Source organism: Aspergillus fijiensis, assembly GCF_003184825.1.
Source record: "Aspergillus fijiensis CBS 313.89 unplaced genomic scaffold BO72scaffold_11, whole genome shotgun sequence".
In the NCBI taxonomy this organism is placed as follows: Eukaryota; Fungi; Ascomycota; class Eurotiomycetes; order Eurotiales; family Aspergillaceae; genus Aspergillus; species Aspergillus fijiensis.
In genome coordinates, this window is record NW_024468987.1 from 737,005 (window position 1) to 753,066 (window position 16,062).

The 16,062-nt window shown below is 45.6% G+C and overlaps 7 protein-coding genes across 7 annotated transcripts; 5 read left to right on the forward strand and 2 right to left on the reverse strand.

Moving 5' to 3' along the window:
* Window positions 1–32: 32 nt before the first annotated feature.
* Window positions 33–1,058, reverse strand: BO72DRAFT_27211 (nuclear transport factor 2 family protein). Its single transcript, XM_040940209.1, has 3 exons — window positions 1,017–1,058; window positions 898–924; window positions 33–827 (listed from the first exon to the last, which is right to left on the reverse strand). The coding sequence occupies exon 3, from the start codon at window positions 680–682 to the stop codon at window positions 164–166; it is 519 nt and encodes a 172-aa protein (XP_040804084.1). The 5' UTR covers window positions 683–827; window positions 898–924; window positions 1,017–1,058; the 3' UTR covers window positions 33–163.
* Window positions 1,059–1,656: 598 nt separating this feature from the next.
* BO72DRAFT_445852 (uncharacterized protein) lies at window positions 1,657–2,299 on the reverse strand. Its single transcript, XM_040944155.1, has one exon. The coding sequence runs from the start codon at window positions 2,214–2,216 to the stop codon at window positions 1,740–1,742; it is 477 nt and encodes a 158-aa protein (XP_040804085.1). The 5' UTR covers window positions 2,217–2,299; the 3' UTR covers window positions 1,657–1,739.
* Window positions 2,300–2,776: 477 nt separating this feature from the next.
* BO72DRAFT_27220 (Zn(II)2Cys6 transcription factor domain-containing protein) lies at window positions 2,777–4,954 on the forward strand. Its single transcript, XM_040940211.1, has 4 exons — window positions 2,777–3,027; window positions 3,096–3,677; window positions 3,754–3,888; window positions 3,945–4,954. Exons 1-4 carry the CDS (start codon window positions 2,965–2,967, stop codon window positions 4,644–4,646), a joined length of 1,482 nt encoding a protein of 493 aa, XP_040804086.1. The 5' UTR covers window positions 2,777–2,964; the 3' UTR covers window positions 4,647–4,954.
* Window positions 4,955–5,965: 1,011 nt separating this feature from the next.
* Window positions 5,966–7,335, forward strand: BO72DRAFT_466674 (serine protein kinase; the record flags this gene model as incomplete). Its single annotated transcript, XM_040946782.1, has 6 exons — window positions 5,966–6,135; window positions 6,181–6,518; window positions 6,571–6,599; window positions 6,636–6,786; window positions 6,852–6,982; window positions 7,039–7,335. 6 exons carry the CDS (start codon window positions 5,966–5,968, stop codon window positions 7,333–7,335), a joined length of 1,116 nt encoding a protein of 371 aa, XP_040804087.1.
* Window positions 7,336–7,435: 100 nt separating this feature from the next.
* Window positions 7,436–7,906, forward strand: BO72DRAFT_27240 (uncharacterized protein). The gene has a single exon (XM_040940217.1). The coding sequence runs from the start codon at window positions 7,535–7,537 to the stop codon at window positions 7,862–7,864; it is 330 nt and encodes a 109-aa protein (XP_040804088.1). The 5' UTR covers window positions 7,436–7,534; the 3' UTR covers window positions 7,865–7,906.
* A 623-nt stretch (window positions 7,907–8,529) lies between these two features.
* Window positions 8,530–10,513, forward strand: BO72DRAFT_525738 (uncharacterized protein). The gene is made up of 2 exons (XM_040949981.1): window positions 8,530–8,999; window positions 9,094–10,513. The coding sequence occupies exons 1-2, from the start codon at window positions 8,617–8,619 to the stop codon at window positions 10,352–10,354; spliced, it is 1,644 nt and encodes a 547-aa protein (XP_040804089.1). The 5' UTR covers window positions 8,530–8,616; the 3' UTR covers window positions 10,355–10,513.
* Window positions 10,514–12,533: 2,020 nt separating this feature from the next.
* BO72DRAFT_372022 (uncharacterized protein) lies at window positions 12,534–13,936 on the forward strand (the record flags this gene model as incomplete). Its single annotated transcript, XM_040941032.1, has 2 exons — window positions 12,534–13,820; window positions 13,883–13,936. The coding sequence occupies 2 exons, from the start codon at window positions 12,534–12,536 to the stop codon at window positions 13,934–13,936; spliced, it is 1,341 nt and encodes a 446-aa protein (XP_040804090.1).
* Window positions 13,937–16,062: the final 2,126 nt, after the last annotated feature.

Here is a 16,062-nt window from a genome sequence, read left to right on the forward strand (position 1 = left end):
TCAGCGATTCTTCATGTTAAATCATCCATTGGTGATCGCTGTTCTGGATTTGGAATGCCTTAAAAACCCATCATGCGTGCCTCTCATAAGATACCAATCACCCACCCAGCCAGATCATTTACATATAGTCGTCCGCATCTTGTTCCATATAAGACCTCCCTCTCTACTCTTCCTTCTTGTCACCGTTTCCGTTGACGCTCGCCATTACGCTCTCGTCGCCTTCCCTCCAAAGAACCCTCAAGACCCATTCTTTAACCCTCCACACATCACTATCTTCCCCTTCGCGGACAGCTTCGACAAAATAGAAACCTCCCGCCAACAATCCCTTGGAAGAAGCATCCAGGCCCTCTGCCTGTCGGTAGTGCTGTGCCAGAACGGTAGCAACCAAGCTAGCCGTACCTTTCACCTCATCGAATGCGGTGACGCGGAGGTTGGACAGGTGGTGGGTCGTGTCTATCCTGGACACTATATCGTACACATGTGTCTTAATGGCGTCAGCGCCCTCGAGAAGACGACCGTTCAAGCTGAAGCGGGCGGCTTCGTGGATGGCAGAGGCGAAAAGGGCAGGATTGGCGGTGTCAATCGCGAGAAGGGCGCGGTATACGGGATCGATGATGGCGTCTTTGGTTTGCGGAGGAATACTGGGGAGGAATGTGGGGATGTCGGGGATGTCGGACGTCATCTTCGGTCTGTTGTAGAAGAATCGGAGTGTTAATGTGGTACCTTGGAGTGATTCCTCGTGGCTTTTGGCGGTGTAGGTTGCAGTAAGCGGAGGAAATACTGCGGGTGTTGTGGATGGAGAATGGTAGATGGCTTAGAAGGAAGGTCTAGCGTGTGGGTAATCAGCACATTAAGTATTGCGTATATAAGATGTTGTGATGTTAGAGTCTTAACGACCTGTTGTATAGTCTAATGTGCTTAAGCCTAAGTCCGCGTTAACTCCGCCTCATCAGCTCACTCGGGGTTAACATATCCTCAACACGAAGGCGATTCGATGGAGATAGCAGTGGACATACTGTATTGCCGGAATCTTGACTGAGAGGAACGGGAGACATGAGATGTTATTCGGTAAGACGATGACCCTTCAGCTTAGCAGGTTGGTGATGATATGACGTCGGGACAAATAGTGGTCGGATGGCTTAAGATGGGTATTGATCGAAATTATAATTGGCTTGTCTGTGTCGTGCAAGTGGCATCAATGTGACTTAGAGAGGCAGAAAGATACCACCTAAACGATAATCCGAGGCATTTCCGGCCGAGGGCTTCAAATCGCCGGGGCTTACTTTCAAAGTACCAGCCGCAAGGCTACAGGGTAAGACTCGATATACAGCCCCAGACAAAACCAACTGGGGCTGTAGCTACTGGAAATGCAATTGCAGAGGAAAGATAATTATAGGGAGTTGGGTGGCGAGGATTAGAGTTATGACTGGCCTTCGCTGCCGAAGCTGCCGGGCGATGGGGAACTAAGGAGTTAGAATGCTTCTACTCTTGGAAATCTGGTCTTAATGTGTAGTCAAGTAATGCTGTTGCGGCAGTTGAAGGTATAGTCATGTAAATCGAAATTCTTGTCGGTCTATACTCCTTCAGTCGCATATTACTGTGACATGTACAATTGCAGAAAAGAGTACGAAAACTGCACAGCCTCCGCCTGATGGATGACGTTCGAACTGTGTTGCAAAAATGCCACTCAGAGAATGTTTTGTGAAGCCGGATGTACCATGCCCCCGTTCCATCTCAAATTAAAGCACTTGAAATTCAACACTGGTAGGCTCACCATCGTTACAAGCGCTCACATCCATGGGACAAGCACTCATGGCGACGAGACAGTCCTGCTCCGCCATGAGAGTGATGAGGTCTCCCGCCTTGCTTTCCGGGTTCAAACACGTCAGCTTATTCTTGTCGACAGCCACATTCATGAATAGGTTGAGAGGATCAGGCATCCAGCCATGCTGCAGGAACTCCAGTAGATACAGAAACGAGGGATCTTCGATCTTCTTCACAGCTTCGAACAAGTTACTCGCGCAATTATCATGTCCTGCCGAGGCGCCAAGTTGCAAATAGCGCTCCGGAGAGCAGGCAGCGAAAAGAACATCGTGGATTCCGGGGGACGTATCCTCCACAATTGTCAGAGTTGGATCTCGTCGGTTGTCGAGGAAAGACTCCTGCAGCGAAGGCAGAAGTTTATGCAGGGTTGAACGAGTATGCGTCATGGACATGTAGCGCGGGAAAGAAGTGGTGGATGGAAGGGAAAAAGCCCAGAAGTCCACAACCTGGCCACCGGATGATTGACTAACCTTGATGGATTGGCCGGCACGTAGCCGCTGGGTGGCAAAGCTCCGAGCATGGACGGTTGGCATGGTTATCTCCGTTTTGACTTGAATTGATGGATCAAAGAGGTAGATTGTTAGGTGTTTGGAAAAGAGGAAAACTCAGTGGAAGGGCATAAGTACCATATATATAGGTAGATACTGGGCGAATCTCGGCGACTATGAAAGCATACTTGGCCTACTGTGCAGGAGAGTGACCTGAAATATCTGCTTAGGCAATATATGTCCTTGAAAGAATCGGTACAGTCCCCTGGTCTCGTCTCCGCAGTAGGTAGTAGCTTGTACTTGGAGGGACCAGGTACCAAGTATCCAGCATCCAAATTCTTGGCGGAAATAGTCTCTAGATTAGGTTAGCGTCTTTGATACTGGTTCTTGGCGGAAATCGGATCTATTTTGGGTTAGTGTTGAGGTAGCCTACGTATCTAACCCATAATCCACAATCCATGATGAATGGGATCTAGGCCAAATAAAAAAATGCTCCGGCCCTCCGAGGTCCGAGGTCAGCCCCCGAGCTAGGTTAGATTATCATGTTAGACATTATCCAAAACGGATTTTCATCCGTCATTTATCCAAGCTCTGCGAACTGTCTTCAACTCTGTGAAGGTGTACCACTCAGTTTCCGGATGCGAAAAATGTGATGAGGAGAATGAAACCTCGAAGCACATCGGTTTGTCAAAATTGCCGGGATCGTAAGATCGGGGTAGGCCACCAGTTTCCAACCCAGTTTCCATTGTGGTTTAATATCTTCCCGATTGACTGGAGCAATAGTGTGACGGGAAAGTCCCAGCTTGCACGCAGTGCCGCCAGTTCCGGCAAGCATGCCCGGGTTATCCGCGAAAGATCATATTCGTGCACCAAGCCCCGGGCGATCCTAGCCGCAACAGTAACAACCTCTCGCCGCCAAAGCGTCCACAGAATCAAAGCCTGGCACGAGGGCGGACTAACAATGAGACGGGGAATCTAATACTGAATCTCACGAGTTTCAGATTGTCAACAGCAGAGGAGCTACTGGCAGTAGCCATTGACCATTTCATTCCTGGGTCCAAGTTGCCGGTACGTATCTCGGAGCTATATTCGTCACAATCACTGGTCTGCGCTTCCTGGTTAGGCGTGCTCCCCAATTTGATCGACGAAGAACAATCCGGATCTCTTATTATACAGGCTACTAGAACTCTGGGGCTTTCAATTATCTGCAGATGCCAGAGAGGGGAGACCAAACGTCTCCACAATCACCAGCGTCTCCAATCCTACTGCTCTGCTATCTACCAACTCCGAAGCCAACTGCTCCTGCACAAGGAGGACGTTCACAAGCAGACTGTCGCAGCTGTCATGTCGTTGACGCTTGCAGAGGTAAGTTGATATTCAATGCGAAATTGGCTGGTTTTTATACAGGAGCTAACCACGCTTTTTTCTTTCCTTTTCTAAGTTGATGATGCCAACCTCCCAGAAAGGCTGGAGCTTTCACGTAAGGGCAGTGGCTCAATTAGTACAAAGGCTTGGCCCGGAACAGTTCATTGTTTCGACTGCTCACCGGCTGTTTGTAGGCTTCCGCCCCTTGATTGTATGTAGGATCTGAGTAGTCCCAGAATGTGGTACAGCAGGATAACACGAGTACAGCTGATCGAAGCTATTCTCTCACGCAGCCCTACCTTTTTGACGTTACAGCAATGGCAAAGTGTCCCATTTCAGAAGTACTCCCCTTCTCCAATGCAACGGCTTCTAGGCTATGCTGCCGTTCTTCCCTCACTGCTGCATCGAGCCGATGGTGCCAAACTCATTCCTGCACAGCAAGGCTTTGCTGAAAAACGGGCCATCACACTGGCACTCAGTCAATTACTCGACGTGCTTCGACAATGGGTCCTGTCGTATCAAAACTTATTTCCAGGACCTTTGTACTGGACTCAGCCAAAGGACCTAAAGCCGGACTACATCTCCGTATTACCATTCTGCTTCCCCAACGCCCTTGCAGCTACGGCTCTCATTCATTGTTGGACATTTCAGATTATATGTCTCACACAGCTTTATGAACTAGGGATACTAGGCAGAAGTCATCAACCCTGCGGAGACTTCAATGACGATTTCGCCCTTCGGATACTCGAGGAGTGCGTGGATTTGTCTGTCAAGGTATGCCAAAGCATGAGCTATTTTCTAGAGGACAACATGAAGATATACGGCCCTGCTGCAGCTATGTTTTCGTTTCGGGTTGCGCACAGAACCTTGCTTTTGTTTGCACAGCCGCAATCTGACCATATTGAAACGTGCAAAGCCATAATCTCTTGCTTCTTACAAAAAGGGTTTGATGTCAAAGAACCTGCTTGAGATGTATCTTTCGCTCTAGAGCAGCCGCAAGCCCACTTTCAGGGAGATCAATGAAAGCTGGATCTCAACACCCCATCAGCAAAGAACCGTGATGGGCGCCGTGACTGGATGTCAAGTGGCCTGTATGCAGAGGGCAGCTCCCTTGATCAAATATGTTTCTGTATTGCGCCCCACTCCAATACCCCATATCAGACCTTTAGATTGAATCAGTAAGGCCAGCACTTGACATATGTCTGCTGAAGCAACCAGGACTGGCCGCTTGTCAACCCGGCTTAAGAGAAAAGAGCAATTAGACAAGTCTGACCCTGCAAGGAGAGTCATGTTCAGGACTATCCAGCTCCACCTCTCTCTATCAACTGGAACAATTTGCCCTTGCTTGAACGTATGCATATATCGAGCATCTATTACGCTCTCCAGCTAGCGGTCGCTACCACAAAGAACGGACCTGGAATATCCCTTCTCATATGTCCAGGGGTCGTTCGAACAGTGCAATATAACCGCATGATATATATTCTTTACACAGTGACGCTTTTTAGATTGCTAGTAGATCCAGTGATGAAATCTTTGTCCGAGCCAAATACCTTGTTGGTCTGCAGCGGTCATTGGTTACATGATGCTGGCTTTGAGATTTTGCCAATCTTGATATGGATGAGGGCAAGTCTTCATTGAGTTTTCAACATTGCCATTTAACATCTCAATATATAGATACCGAGGGACCTCTAACAACCATGCGTCTTGATTGCCGCTTTGAGCAACTGTGGTTCGTAGTGAATTGTGGGAGGATGGTCTCTGCTTGTCTTCTACAGTTGCCGGATGAGCTACACCTCCACTTTGCCGGCTTTCTCGATGGTCAGTTCTTTAGCAGGCTCAGCTGCACCTGTAAAGTTCTACTGGTAAGTTCATCAAAGAAACTGCCAAGGCCAAAAGAGTTACAGGCCGTGCACTCTCTCTTGTCAACATATAGCATGAGCGATGGAAACTAAATATTGACCTGGGATGGGATGAATGGCCTCGACTAGTACACATCATATGCCAAAACAATATCACGAGAGTCAAAGATTTCTTGAAAGCCCGGGGTAGTCCAAACCTCAAGTCCGAGGACCACTGCCCCAGACTGCACGTAATAGTAGTTATGCGGGGTGACGGATCATAGATATTCCGCGTTGGAGTGGCATGCTGACACTAGGAAGCAGGTTACATGACTTGAACGCCGTCATCTGTTCGGCCTGGAAACTGGCCAACAAATTTCTCCCTATTCACTGAACAAGACACCGCATATGCACCCGGTGACTTATTATCGTCACTACGCGGTATCACCAATGCGTCGCTTCGAACGGATCTATGATGTGGTGGAGCCCGTTGAAGAGTATCGCCCGGGGGGATATCATCTAGTGCACCTTGGTGACGTGTTTCATCAGAGATACGAGATCACTGGAAAACTAGCTTTTGGCCAATATTCCACAGGATGGCTTGCAAAGGACCGGCAATTGTGAGTTATCCTCCGCGGAGTGCGACATTGGGTCAAAAATAACAGGCTGGGATGTAACGCCTTGCAGGGACTCGCGACAGGCGTGTTGAAAATTTCAAAGTCAGAAGCGTCCCAAAGCAACAGCGAGCTCTCTTTCCTTCTTACCCTGTCATGCTCTGACACAGCCCACCCTGGAAGAAGACATGTTGTTGAGATACTCGATCATTTTTCTCACACGGGTCCGAATGGAACTCACTTGTGTCTTGTTTTCCCAGCGATGATATCCGATGGGGAGGCAATGACAATCAGTGGGAAACCCCGAGAAGCAGAATATACTCGGGCTGTTTCTCGTCAGATTCTGCTGGGCCTTGACTTCCTTCATCAGTCAGGTATCGTTCATTGTGGTATGTCGGAGCTCTCACATGGTGCAAGCAGCTGTCTAATCATTATGTGCAGGTCTGCAACCAGCAAACATCCTGTTTTCGGTAGCAGGACTCACGAACATGGACTAGCTGTTACAGCCTCCCGAGTTCAGCCCCGTCAAATGGTTACCAGGTGTGGTTGAAGACCACAGCGCCCCCAGATATCTAATGCCTGCGCAAAGGCGCCGAGGCCAGTTGGATAATGCAGATTTCTCGACAATTCAGGTTAGGATCGGTGATCTGGGCGGAGGTAAGATATACTCATTCGTCTATTTTGTGTGATCAGCATTACTAAGACTTCGAGTACAATATTAGCTCAATATATCCGCCAATGTGACCAGCAACCAGTAACACCTCTGGCCTTGCGTGCACCTGAGCTGATAAGACAATATACCAATGGCGCTACTATAGATAGAGCCATAGACATCTGGACTCTAGGTTGTTTGGTATGCTAAAGCCTTTTTGTCGAAGCCTATCCTCACTTTCTAACCCTGATTTAAAGCTATTTGAACTTGCAACAAATGAGCCCCTGTTCCCTCTGGATACGTTTGGTCTTACGCGTGAGGAGATAGACAATGACCATTGTTCTCTCATCAATCAAAGACTGAGTTCAAACAGCCAGGATGATGAGAACTTCATGAGATACCTGAGTGACAGGCTACCGAATAGCTTTGGTGCTAAGAATGTGAAGACTCTGGCATCATACCTTTCCCATATGTTACAAGTAAGCCCTCGCGACCGACTGTCGGCAAGCAACTTACTTCAGACACCGTTCCTATCATCTGCATCCCAGCATTAGTATGTTTGTCACTTGCGCAAGGAAGATTTAATTCAATTTTAGAAGAACCCACGCTGGCTTTTCTCTTATTCGCTTTTCTCTTATTCGAGTGCTTTTGATAACCGGCCTCCCTAAAGGAGAGTCTGGCTAAAATTGATGAACGCATGAAAGGTCAACTCTTCTTAGAATACGCTGGGGACATCTGGTATTATTGATCACGATGGAATTTGGAGACTGTGGAGTCGCGCGGAGACGAGCCCGCTCCTGGAATGCCGATCCATTTACCTTATTTATCTATGTCTACAAAGAGTTGATGGGAGAAGAAGTCACAATGCAATCGTACGCTCTTTTGTATTTCGGCGGATCTCTTGGACCCGCCTTAATATGTAAATATACAGTGAATGCTTTATGCTGTTACAAGTATCACAAGAATACAGGTACATCGTCTCGGTGGGGAATGCAGAAACTTTGGACAGTAAGTAAAATAAAGCGAAGCGTTCTTTCTTATCTCCCATTTAACAACAAGCGCATACTGGGCCGAAGGCTTTGAATTGTGTATTTACCACAACCGATGGCTACAAATATCTTCAGGGGATTAGCTTTGTTGCTCACAAGCCGAGAGGACTTGAACTATGGAAGTAGAGTATATATGAGTAGATTTAAGTAAAGTCACATGGTCAGTTTACATCCAATACACTATATAATTATCATCAACGCAAAAAAAGAAAAAAAGAAAGAAAGCAATGGTAATTTGTAATGTCTTTGAGACTGTATCCACATAGATCGACTTTCATTTTACTTATTCCCAAAGCATCTACTTGCCATTGACTATACTAAGTCAAATACTATATTAGAATATTGGATCTCTTCGTATCTGGAGATAGAGGAGATAGGAAGTTTCTATTTGGAACCGTATATCATTGATGCTAATCACCTAGAGGTAGATTTATCTGGATCACATATATCAGCAGATCGTCGAGATTGACACTCCCATTGCAAAGGCCGAGCCAAGATCGACCAACTGAACTCAAAAGAGCGCACTCGAGAAGATGTAAGCGACTGGCGTGCGGTGACGTTATTGGCGGATGGAGAGCAGATCGCAATTTCCTCAGCCCCACCAGCGAATACCCCCAATGACTGGCACGTCTCCACTTGCCCACCTCCTCCTTAGATAACTACCTAGTAACGAAGGCATTTGACCCTAACACTGAATGGGAGGCTTCCTACCTCCTGAGACTCAAGAACCTATTCTAACTTACTGTGTATATTATATTCCCCAAGTCTGGTCATCCCATCAGCAACATGGCCAATAAAACATCCGTCCCCCCAAACGACCCCCAAAGCCCCCGCTGGCTCCTCGACCTCCAGCAGTGGAGAATCGTGCCCTACACCAATATTCCACAAAGAATTCTCGATGGTGAAGGCTACGGCGTCGTCTCCTATACCTGGGGCTACATTGTTGATGATGGCAAGCCCGCCTCCGATCCCCCCCAGGGTCTTTTATGGGACGTCCCCGCCGTCAAGGGCTGGACACTCGCCAAGGCACGACGGGTGATGGAGACGATCGGGACTCGGTATATTTGGTGGGATTGGATGTGTGTTCCTCAGAGTGGGGAGCAGATGCGACCCTGGGATAAGAAATTAGACTTGGGAAAGGTTCAGGGGGAGGAGATTGGGAAGCAGCTGTAGGTTAACTTTTCCCAGTCAAGTTGGGTTTCTATCCACCCACTTAGATGCCTCTCTTTCTTGCTGGTTCGTGATTTGCTAACTCAAACTAAGGCATATTTACGGCAAAGCCAAGAAAAGCATCGTCTGGCTTCACGCAACCTGTTGGGAGCGGGATTCGGCGATTAAGGACTTGCTTCAACTGCGCATACCGGACGACATACCCAGAGAGGAAGAAGATAACCAGACTCCAGCTGAACTGGCTAAACACACCAATAGCCTGATGAGTCTTCTGAAGCAGGCGCACGAGACAGAGCGCTGGACGTGCTCCGGTTGGACACTGCAGGAAGGCGTACTGTTGCACGAAACGGAGCTCGTCGATGGCTGCGGACAACGACTCCCCGACAAGCACTTCTGGCTCAGCGACCAGGCCACCGTTGCGGACCTTACTGTTCCAATTACTAGATTGGCGTGGGAGATTGCCATCGCCTATTTCATCAAGTCGCAGGGGTATGAGCCGGATGTCGGGTCGCCGATTCCTAAGCGCCCGCATGTTTTCGCAAGACTACCGGAGCCGTGGTTGCGGCGGTCTCTGCAGACACTCACAGCCTCAGGCTTCGTCGCCTACTGGCAAAATAGTCCCCTGGACATCTTAGCCGGGAAGCGCGGGCGCAAGTTCGGCAAGATCCAGGACTCTTGCTGGGCGCTTGTGGGCGCGTTGGGTATTGATAACATTGAGGTCACATATGCTGAGGACTTTGGCATGGACAAGGTGAAGCGGCGACTGCTGGTGGCGCTGTTTGACAAGTATACGTGGGGGATGTTGGCGCTGCCATTTCCCGAGTCAATCCAGGACGTATATACCGGCGTGGAACGAGACTTTAGATGGACAGACGTGGCAGATGGGGCTGTGCTGCCGGTGCATGCGTTCTGCGTGGAGAAAAAAACCGCCGCTCCCGATCCCAACCACCAGGAGCTGGAATCTCTTAAGCCCAGTTACACAGAGACACACAACGTTTGCATTCACAGTTGTAGCCTGACCAAAAGAATAACTCTGTTCCGCGCTTCGAAAGAGGGGATGGCCTGGTTCCGGCATTACCGTCAAGACAAGGATGGATTGAAGATTGTCTCGGCGGAGGATACGGCCTTCGTGGATGATAGTGTACTCGGGAAGGCGTGGTTTCTCCCCTTGCATCATGTGAAAATGAAAGCCGGGGCTTTGGGTAGACGATGTCTTGCGGTGCTGGGGTTGGGGGATAAGGGCTCGATTGGGGAACGGGCCGAGGCTGGATTTGGGGGTACAATAGATATTAGGAGTCTTGGGCCGGAGCAGGTAGAACTTGATGAACTTGTACTGACTTCAAGTATGCGGTGATTCGGGTCGTTTTCGCCTTGGTTGACTCTGAAATAATGCTGGGGAACATCTTCGCACTTTGTGTGTTAATCCTGATGCTATAACCTACCGTGACAGTATTTCCTTTTCTCACAGGAATGGGTCTTAGCGTTTGGAATTGTGGTACGGATTAGTCTTCATATATTTTAAAGCATCATGCCCCGAATATCACATACTCGACTCTTAGTACAATACATTCAGCCTCTACTCGTAGAACTTTAACAAAATCGTTCACGTAGGACATGGATCCAAGCTTACAGTTGAGATGTCGCAGCCGTAGGAGCACGAGGCGTTCGCAGTGCTTATGTGGTCCGGGTTGTATGGGCTCCAGAGCAGCCGTAAAGTCCATGCAATACCTGCCGTTTGTCATTTTGGGGCGTGTTGGTTTTGTTTTGTAAGACGACTTCTCCTTTGATGAGGGGCTCTCTGATGACGACTTCGAACCCGGATTGTGATTCGGTCAATGGCGTGGAGCCGGTTGCTGCTGTGGATCCTTCAAGCGGCCAACAGCCCATGTTAGCAAATGAGATCTCTTGTGGTGGCCGTGCTAGCCGGTCGGATATGTGGTGGAAGTCGAGGAATATAATGTTCATGTTTGTAAGGACTCGCTTGACTCGCTTGATGAGCGGTAGTTGCAGATTGCTGACGCGGGGACGATGTGACTGTGCTGGGCGGTGGGTTGCTGAGACCGCTCTGTTGAATATCACATACTGAAATTGTCTTTGAGCTCAGGCCAGATACATCTCGCTTCAAAAACTAACGGAAAGACCAGGAACGGATACGAATTGAACAGGACACGGTGCCACTAATCGCCGTAGCATTGAGTAATGGTGTAGCACGTATTCATCTCCCATGAACTCCAAGTTGGTATGTCATGTGACTAGACTGAAACTGAGAGAACAGGGTGTGTGTGCCATGGGAAGCAGATAGTACAGGACCATAATTGTATGGTGGCTTGGGCAGGATCCGGTCAAACTGGCTACAAGCTTCAAGCGACAGCGACCGATTGAGGAGAATGGTGGGAGTATTGTTTTGTGGATGGAAAGTCCGCTGACCGGGCCGGACCTCGGTCCTGACCTCGCTCACTCAGCCAAAGCTCCAACCAGTCCGAACTTCGGACGCAGTCAAAGATCTTGACCTCGTTCTACCCGTCATCTGCAATGATATCGGTCTTGACAGCTCCGACATCTCCCAGGAGAAAGCGCTACATAGCATGTGGCTCTCAGATGGTAAACATGCCTGGTACACTGGTCAACCCCCTTACTTAATTGCATTGCTCTGATGTAATTTGCGAGTGGTATTAGATTACCAGTGAGGGGTAATAGCAATTGACCACATGCTTATATTATCGTGCCTCGCTTAATGGCCACTAGTCGCTCCGTCAGCCTAATGAGGTATAGCGAGGGCTCCCGATGGGTCGAGTGAACTTCCCTGGCCGTCTAACCAAGAAAAAATGAAACTGCTAAGATCATCGAATGTCTTCAGAAGAGACTGGAGCGGTGTTCTATCAGGTCTTTGTTCAATTTCAGTTCCGTCATTCTCGCACGTGCACAGACCACATCTGCCATATATCATTCCAAGTCTATATCTATACACAAGCTCTGCCATGGTGAGGTTAACCGATGGCAGCAGGCATCACAAAGATACTCGCCCCCTTCGTCCGTAAATCTAACCTGAATTTAACCAGCCACTCGACTCGGTGGCAACTCAGTGCCATTCAAACATAACCCAAGTGGGCGGGTGCAGAAATCTAATCTAATCAGATGCAACGTATGATCAGATAATACTAGGTTTCCGCCCGCCATTCAGCTTGGCGCGGAGAGAGGACCAATCAGAACAGCGGGTCCCAATACCTAAGGCAGCATAGGGACTGGGTTAATTAGAATAGAAATAATTACATGATGTTATGTTTCATCAAGCAGTTATCTGTACCCCAATCCTGCAAACCTCTATCCGGAAGATGCCTGGTTCCGTTTCCAAGTGCGGGGTAATTTGACCCGGTGAAGGGGGACGCCCGTGTACTATTCTTCGCATTCCCGGTACCAAACTCGACTTCTTTTCTTCTTCCCATTTCATCACCCCCTAACAACCACCGATAATGGGAGACGAGACAACTCGCGTCGACGAGCTCGCCATCAATGGTGAGAAAAAGGTTAGCGGTATGACTGAGCCCGACCAAGCCGTGGCCGGAACCTTGGACAAGGGCTCCCTGCAGGATGATGATGAGCGAGCCATCAAAGGCGAACAGCGTTTCCATCGCCTGGGTTGGAAGCGTCTTACCATCGTGCTGATTGTCCAGTCTATTGCATTGGGTAGCTTGAGTCTGCCAGCTGCATTCGAAACGCTGGGCATGGTGGCTGGTGTCATCTTGACCCTTGGATTAGGGGTTATCGCCATCTACGCCAGCTATATCCTTGGCCTTGTGAAGCTCAAGTATCCGCATCTGCCGCATATCGTAGACTTTGGCCGCCTGCTTATGGGCAGCATTGGCGACAAGGTCCTGGCGGTTGCTTTTGTAGCCCTCTTGACTATGACCGTCGGCTCGCATTGTTTGACGGGCAAACTGGCCCTAGCGACTATCACGGGGAGCAACGTATGCGCCCTTGCCTTCAGCGTGGTGTCTGCTGTCATCCTCTTTGCCTTTGCTGTGCCTCCTACCTTTGCAGATATCTCTATCCTGGGGTACATCGACTTCGCCTCCATCATCGTGGCCATTGGGATCGTGATGGTCGCCACGGGAATTCAACAGTCCCACAACGCGACCGCTGCGTCAGCCGCATGGTCGGCTTGGCCAAAAAAAGACTTGACTCTCAGCGAGGCGTTTGTTGCCATCTCCAATATTGCTTTTGCCTACGCCTTTGCCGGGGCCCAGCCCACCTTTATGGACGAAATGCACACCCCGACCGACTTTACCAAGTCTATCACCCTGTTAGCCGGTACACAAATGACCATCTATACCATTACAGGGGCTGTGATCTACGCGTTTGTGGGACAAGGGGTTCAATCCCCGGCGCTTCTATCTGCCAGTCCTCTGATTGCTAAAATCGCCTTTGGTGTTGCCCTTCCTGTCATCTACATCTCGGGTGCCATCAACGCCACCATCGCCGCCCGTTTTATGCACGGCCGTATCTTTCGGAACTCCACCGTGCGGTACGTTAACACTCCCATGGGATGGGCGACCTGGCTCGCACTCGTGGCCTGCATTAATGTCGTTGGCTGGATTGTCGCCGAGGCCATCCCTTTCTTCTCCGAGCTCCTCTCGATTTGTGGCTGTCTGCTGGTCTCGGGATTTTCCTTTTACCTCCCTCCGTTGATGTGGTTCTTTTTGCTCAAGGAGGGGGCTTGGTTTGATCGGAGGAATCTTCGCGCCGCAGTCATCAATTTGATCGTATTTGTGGTTGGAGTCACCATACTTGGATGTGGAATGTATGCAAGTGTGACCGAGGTGGTGAGTTTACCCTGCTTTGGGAACGAGTGTCGGAACTCGAGACTAACTGGCCCGCACATTAGATTGCCCAGTTCCGGACGGGATCGATCAACCGTCCGTTTTCATGCAGTACCTAGTGCAGACGGAAATTTGGCCATAGAAGCCAACGGCCTCGCTTATAATTCCTTCATCCTCTGATCTCTCTGGTCCGAACCTCAACTGAGGTTTATGATAATGTTCGACAGGGGAGGGGAGGGGCTACCCACATACTCGGGAGATCGAAGTGACTGGTAGCCATCCTCCTTAAGCAAAGGTGGGGAATAGGCCGTCGATCGCTGCTATAAGCCGAAATTTCAGTACTAGGGAGACGATATATTTGTGGTAAAGTCGGACCAGCATCGATTGAGAAATCCTGTTGAGCTCTGCCCTAGCTGTATCTTTGACTCCGTCTTGGTTACTAAGTAAAGATAAAAGATATATGTTCCTCAAAAAGAGATTTGTATAGAGCGCATTGGAGAATTATAACAGGCGCCTTGAGGGCCTGTTATGTGACCAGCCAAGCGTGCCTGAGGCACCCATGGCCATACATATTTTCTAATCTAGTATATTATATAGCTGCTGGTTGAAATAAAATGATATCATTATTTTTATTTAACATTATATTTAATAGACAAATAGAAACCAGATAATCGCTTCTATGTGTAGAGAATAAGATTTTATACAGTTTATAATCTAACTGCCTGTTTTTTTTAGACTGTTTTGTTGTTCTTTTATATAGACTTTTATATGCTATTTGTCAAGGAGCGGGCTGGCGTCTGGTTCTTAGTCTGGCTGGATAGTAGGAATAACAGCTCTAGCTGAATGATTCTCTATAACTAGTTTTCTAGATTCTTTACTAGCTATTAGATTAGGCTATTCTTAGATTTATAGATAAGATATAGCTTAAAAAACTATAAATAATTAAAAAGTTTATAAATTATATATAAAATAGTCAGAAAAAACAGCCGGATTATTAAAATAAAGCAAATTAAATAGATTAAATAAATAAAATAAATAGTATAAATATATTAAATTTATATTATAATAATATTTTTTTTTTTAAACTAAGCTTTATTAAAATATAAATTATAGTTTATTAAAATAATAGTAATAGAAGTACTTAACTATTTAATAAATATTTTGAAAATATTAAACTAGTTTAATAGTTAGATCTAAATATCTGATTTATTTTATAATATATATTAGTTAGAAATAACTATATTTTTTATAATTCTATATAAAATTAAAAATATTTTTAATTTTTTGATTTTTTAATTTATTAATTTTTATATAAAATAATAAAGATTAATACTAGCCTAAAACTAATTTTTTATTAATAAATATAAATAAACTAATATTAAACATAGAATATATCTTTATATTAAAAAATGAAATTAATAAATAAATATATAAACTAATAATTTTGTTCATTTTATATAATTTTAGAATATTTTAATCAAGTTTTTTACTAAGTTTTAATATTTTAATATAATAAATATTTAATTATATTTTCTGATTTTGTTTAAATCTTTTTATTAATTTATATTATTAGTTTATTTATTTTATATATTAAATTTAAATAATAGATATCTCTATTTTAGGAAATTTAGTAATAGTTTATATTTTGATAATAAATTAGTTTATATTTCTAGCAGCCGGACTATTTAAAATAATAATAAATTTAAAATCTATATAAGAATAAAATTTATAATTTATAAAAAATAAAGTAGTTTTAATAATATTAAAATAGATTATATTTAATATAAATTTAGCTAAAAAAAGCTACTAGTTTTAAATATTTTATAAATAATTTATATAAATATAAAAATATTATTTAAATATTATATTAATTTTTTTAATCTGACTATTAGTTTTTAAATAGTATATTATAAAAAGTTTACTAGTAATATTAAATTATTAAATTAAATATTTCTAAAACTTAAAGATAAACTGGAATTTTCGATTTAAAAAAATAGATTAGAATAGATTATATAATTTTTATATATATTAAATATATATTATTATAATAGCAGTAGTATTAGTAGTTAAATTATAAAAAATTAGATATTTTATTTTTATTAGATAATTAATAATTATTATAATAGTATTATAGTTTTTGCTTTTCGATAATTAGGGTTTACATTAGGGTTTACATTAGGGTTTACATTAGGGTTTACATTAGGGTTTACATTAGGGTTTACATTAGGGTTTACATTAGGGTTTA

Excerpts from the sequence above, each read along its gene's own strand:
- BO72DRAFT_27211 (XM_040940209.1), bottom strand. The coding sequence starts at position 682 with ATGACGTCCGACATCCCCGACATCCCCACATTCCTCCCCAGTATTCCT.
- BO72DRAFT_445852 (XM_040944155.1), bottom strand. The coding sequence starts at position 2,216 with ATGTCCATGACGCATACTCGTTCAACCCTGCATAAACTTCTGCCTTCG.
- BO72DRAFT_27220 (XM_040940211.1), top strand. The coding sequence starts at position 2,965 with ATGAGGAGAATGAAACCTCGAAGCACATCGGTTTGTCAAAATTGCCGG. Across the intron at positions 3,028-3,095 it reads GCCGGGATCGTAAGATCGGG|TGTGACGGGAAAGTCCCAGC; the intron begins GTAGGCCACCAG and ends CTGGAGCAATAG. Across the intron at positions 3,678-3,753 it reads TGTCGTTGACGCTTGCAGAG|TTGATGATGCCAACCTCCCA; the intron begins GTAAGTTGATAT and ends TCCTTTTCTAAG.
- BO72DRAFT_27240 (XM_040940217.1), top strand. The coding sequence starts at position 7,535 with ATGGAATTTGGAGACTGTGGAGTCGCGCGGAGACGAGCCCGCTCCTGG.
- BO72DRAFT_525738 (XM_040949981.1), top strand. The coding sequence starts at position 8,617 with ATGGCCAATAAAACATCCGTCCCCCCAAACGACCCCCAAAGCCCCCGC. Across the intron at positions 9,000-9,093 it reads GAGGAGATTGGGAAGCAGCT|GCATATTTACGGCAAAGCCA; the intron begins GTAGGTTAACTT and ends ACTCAAACTAAG.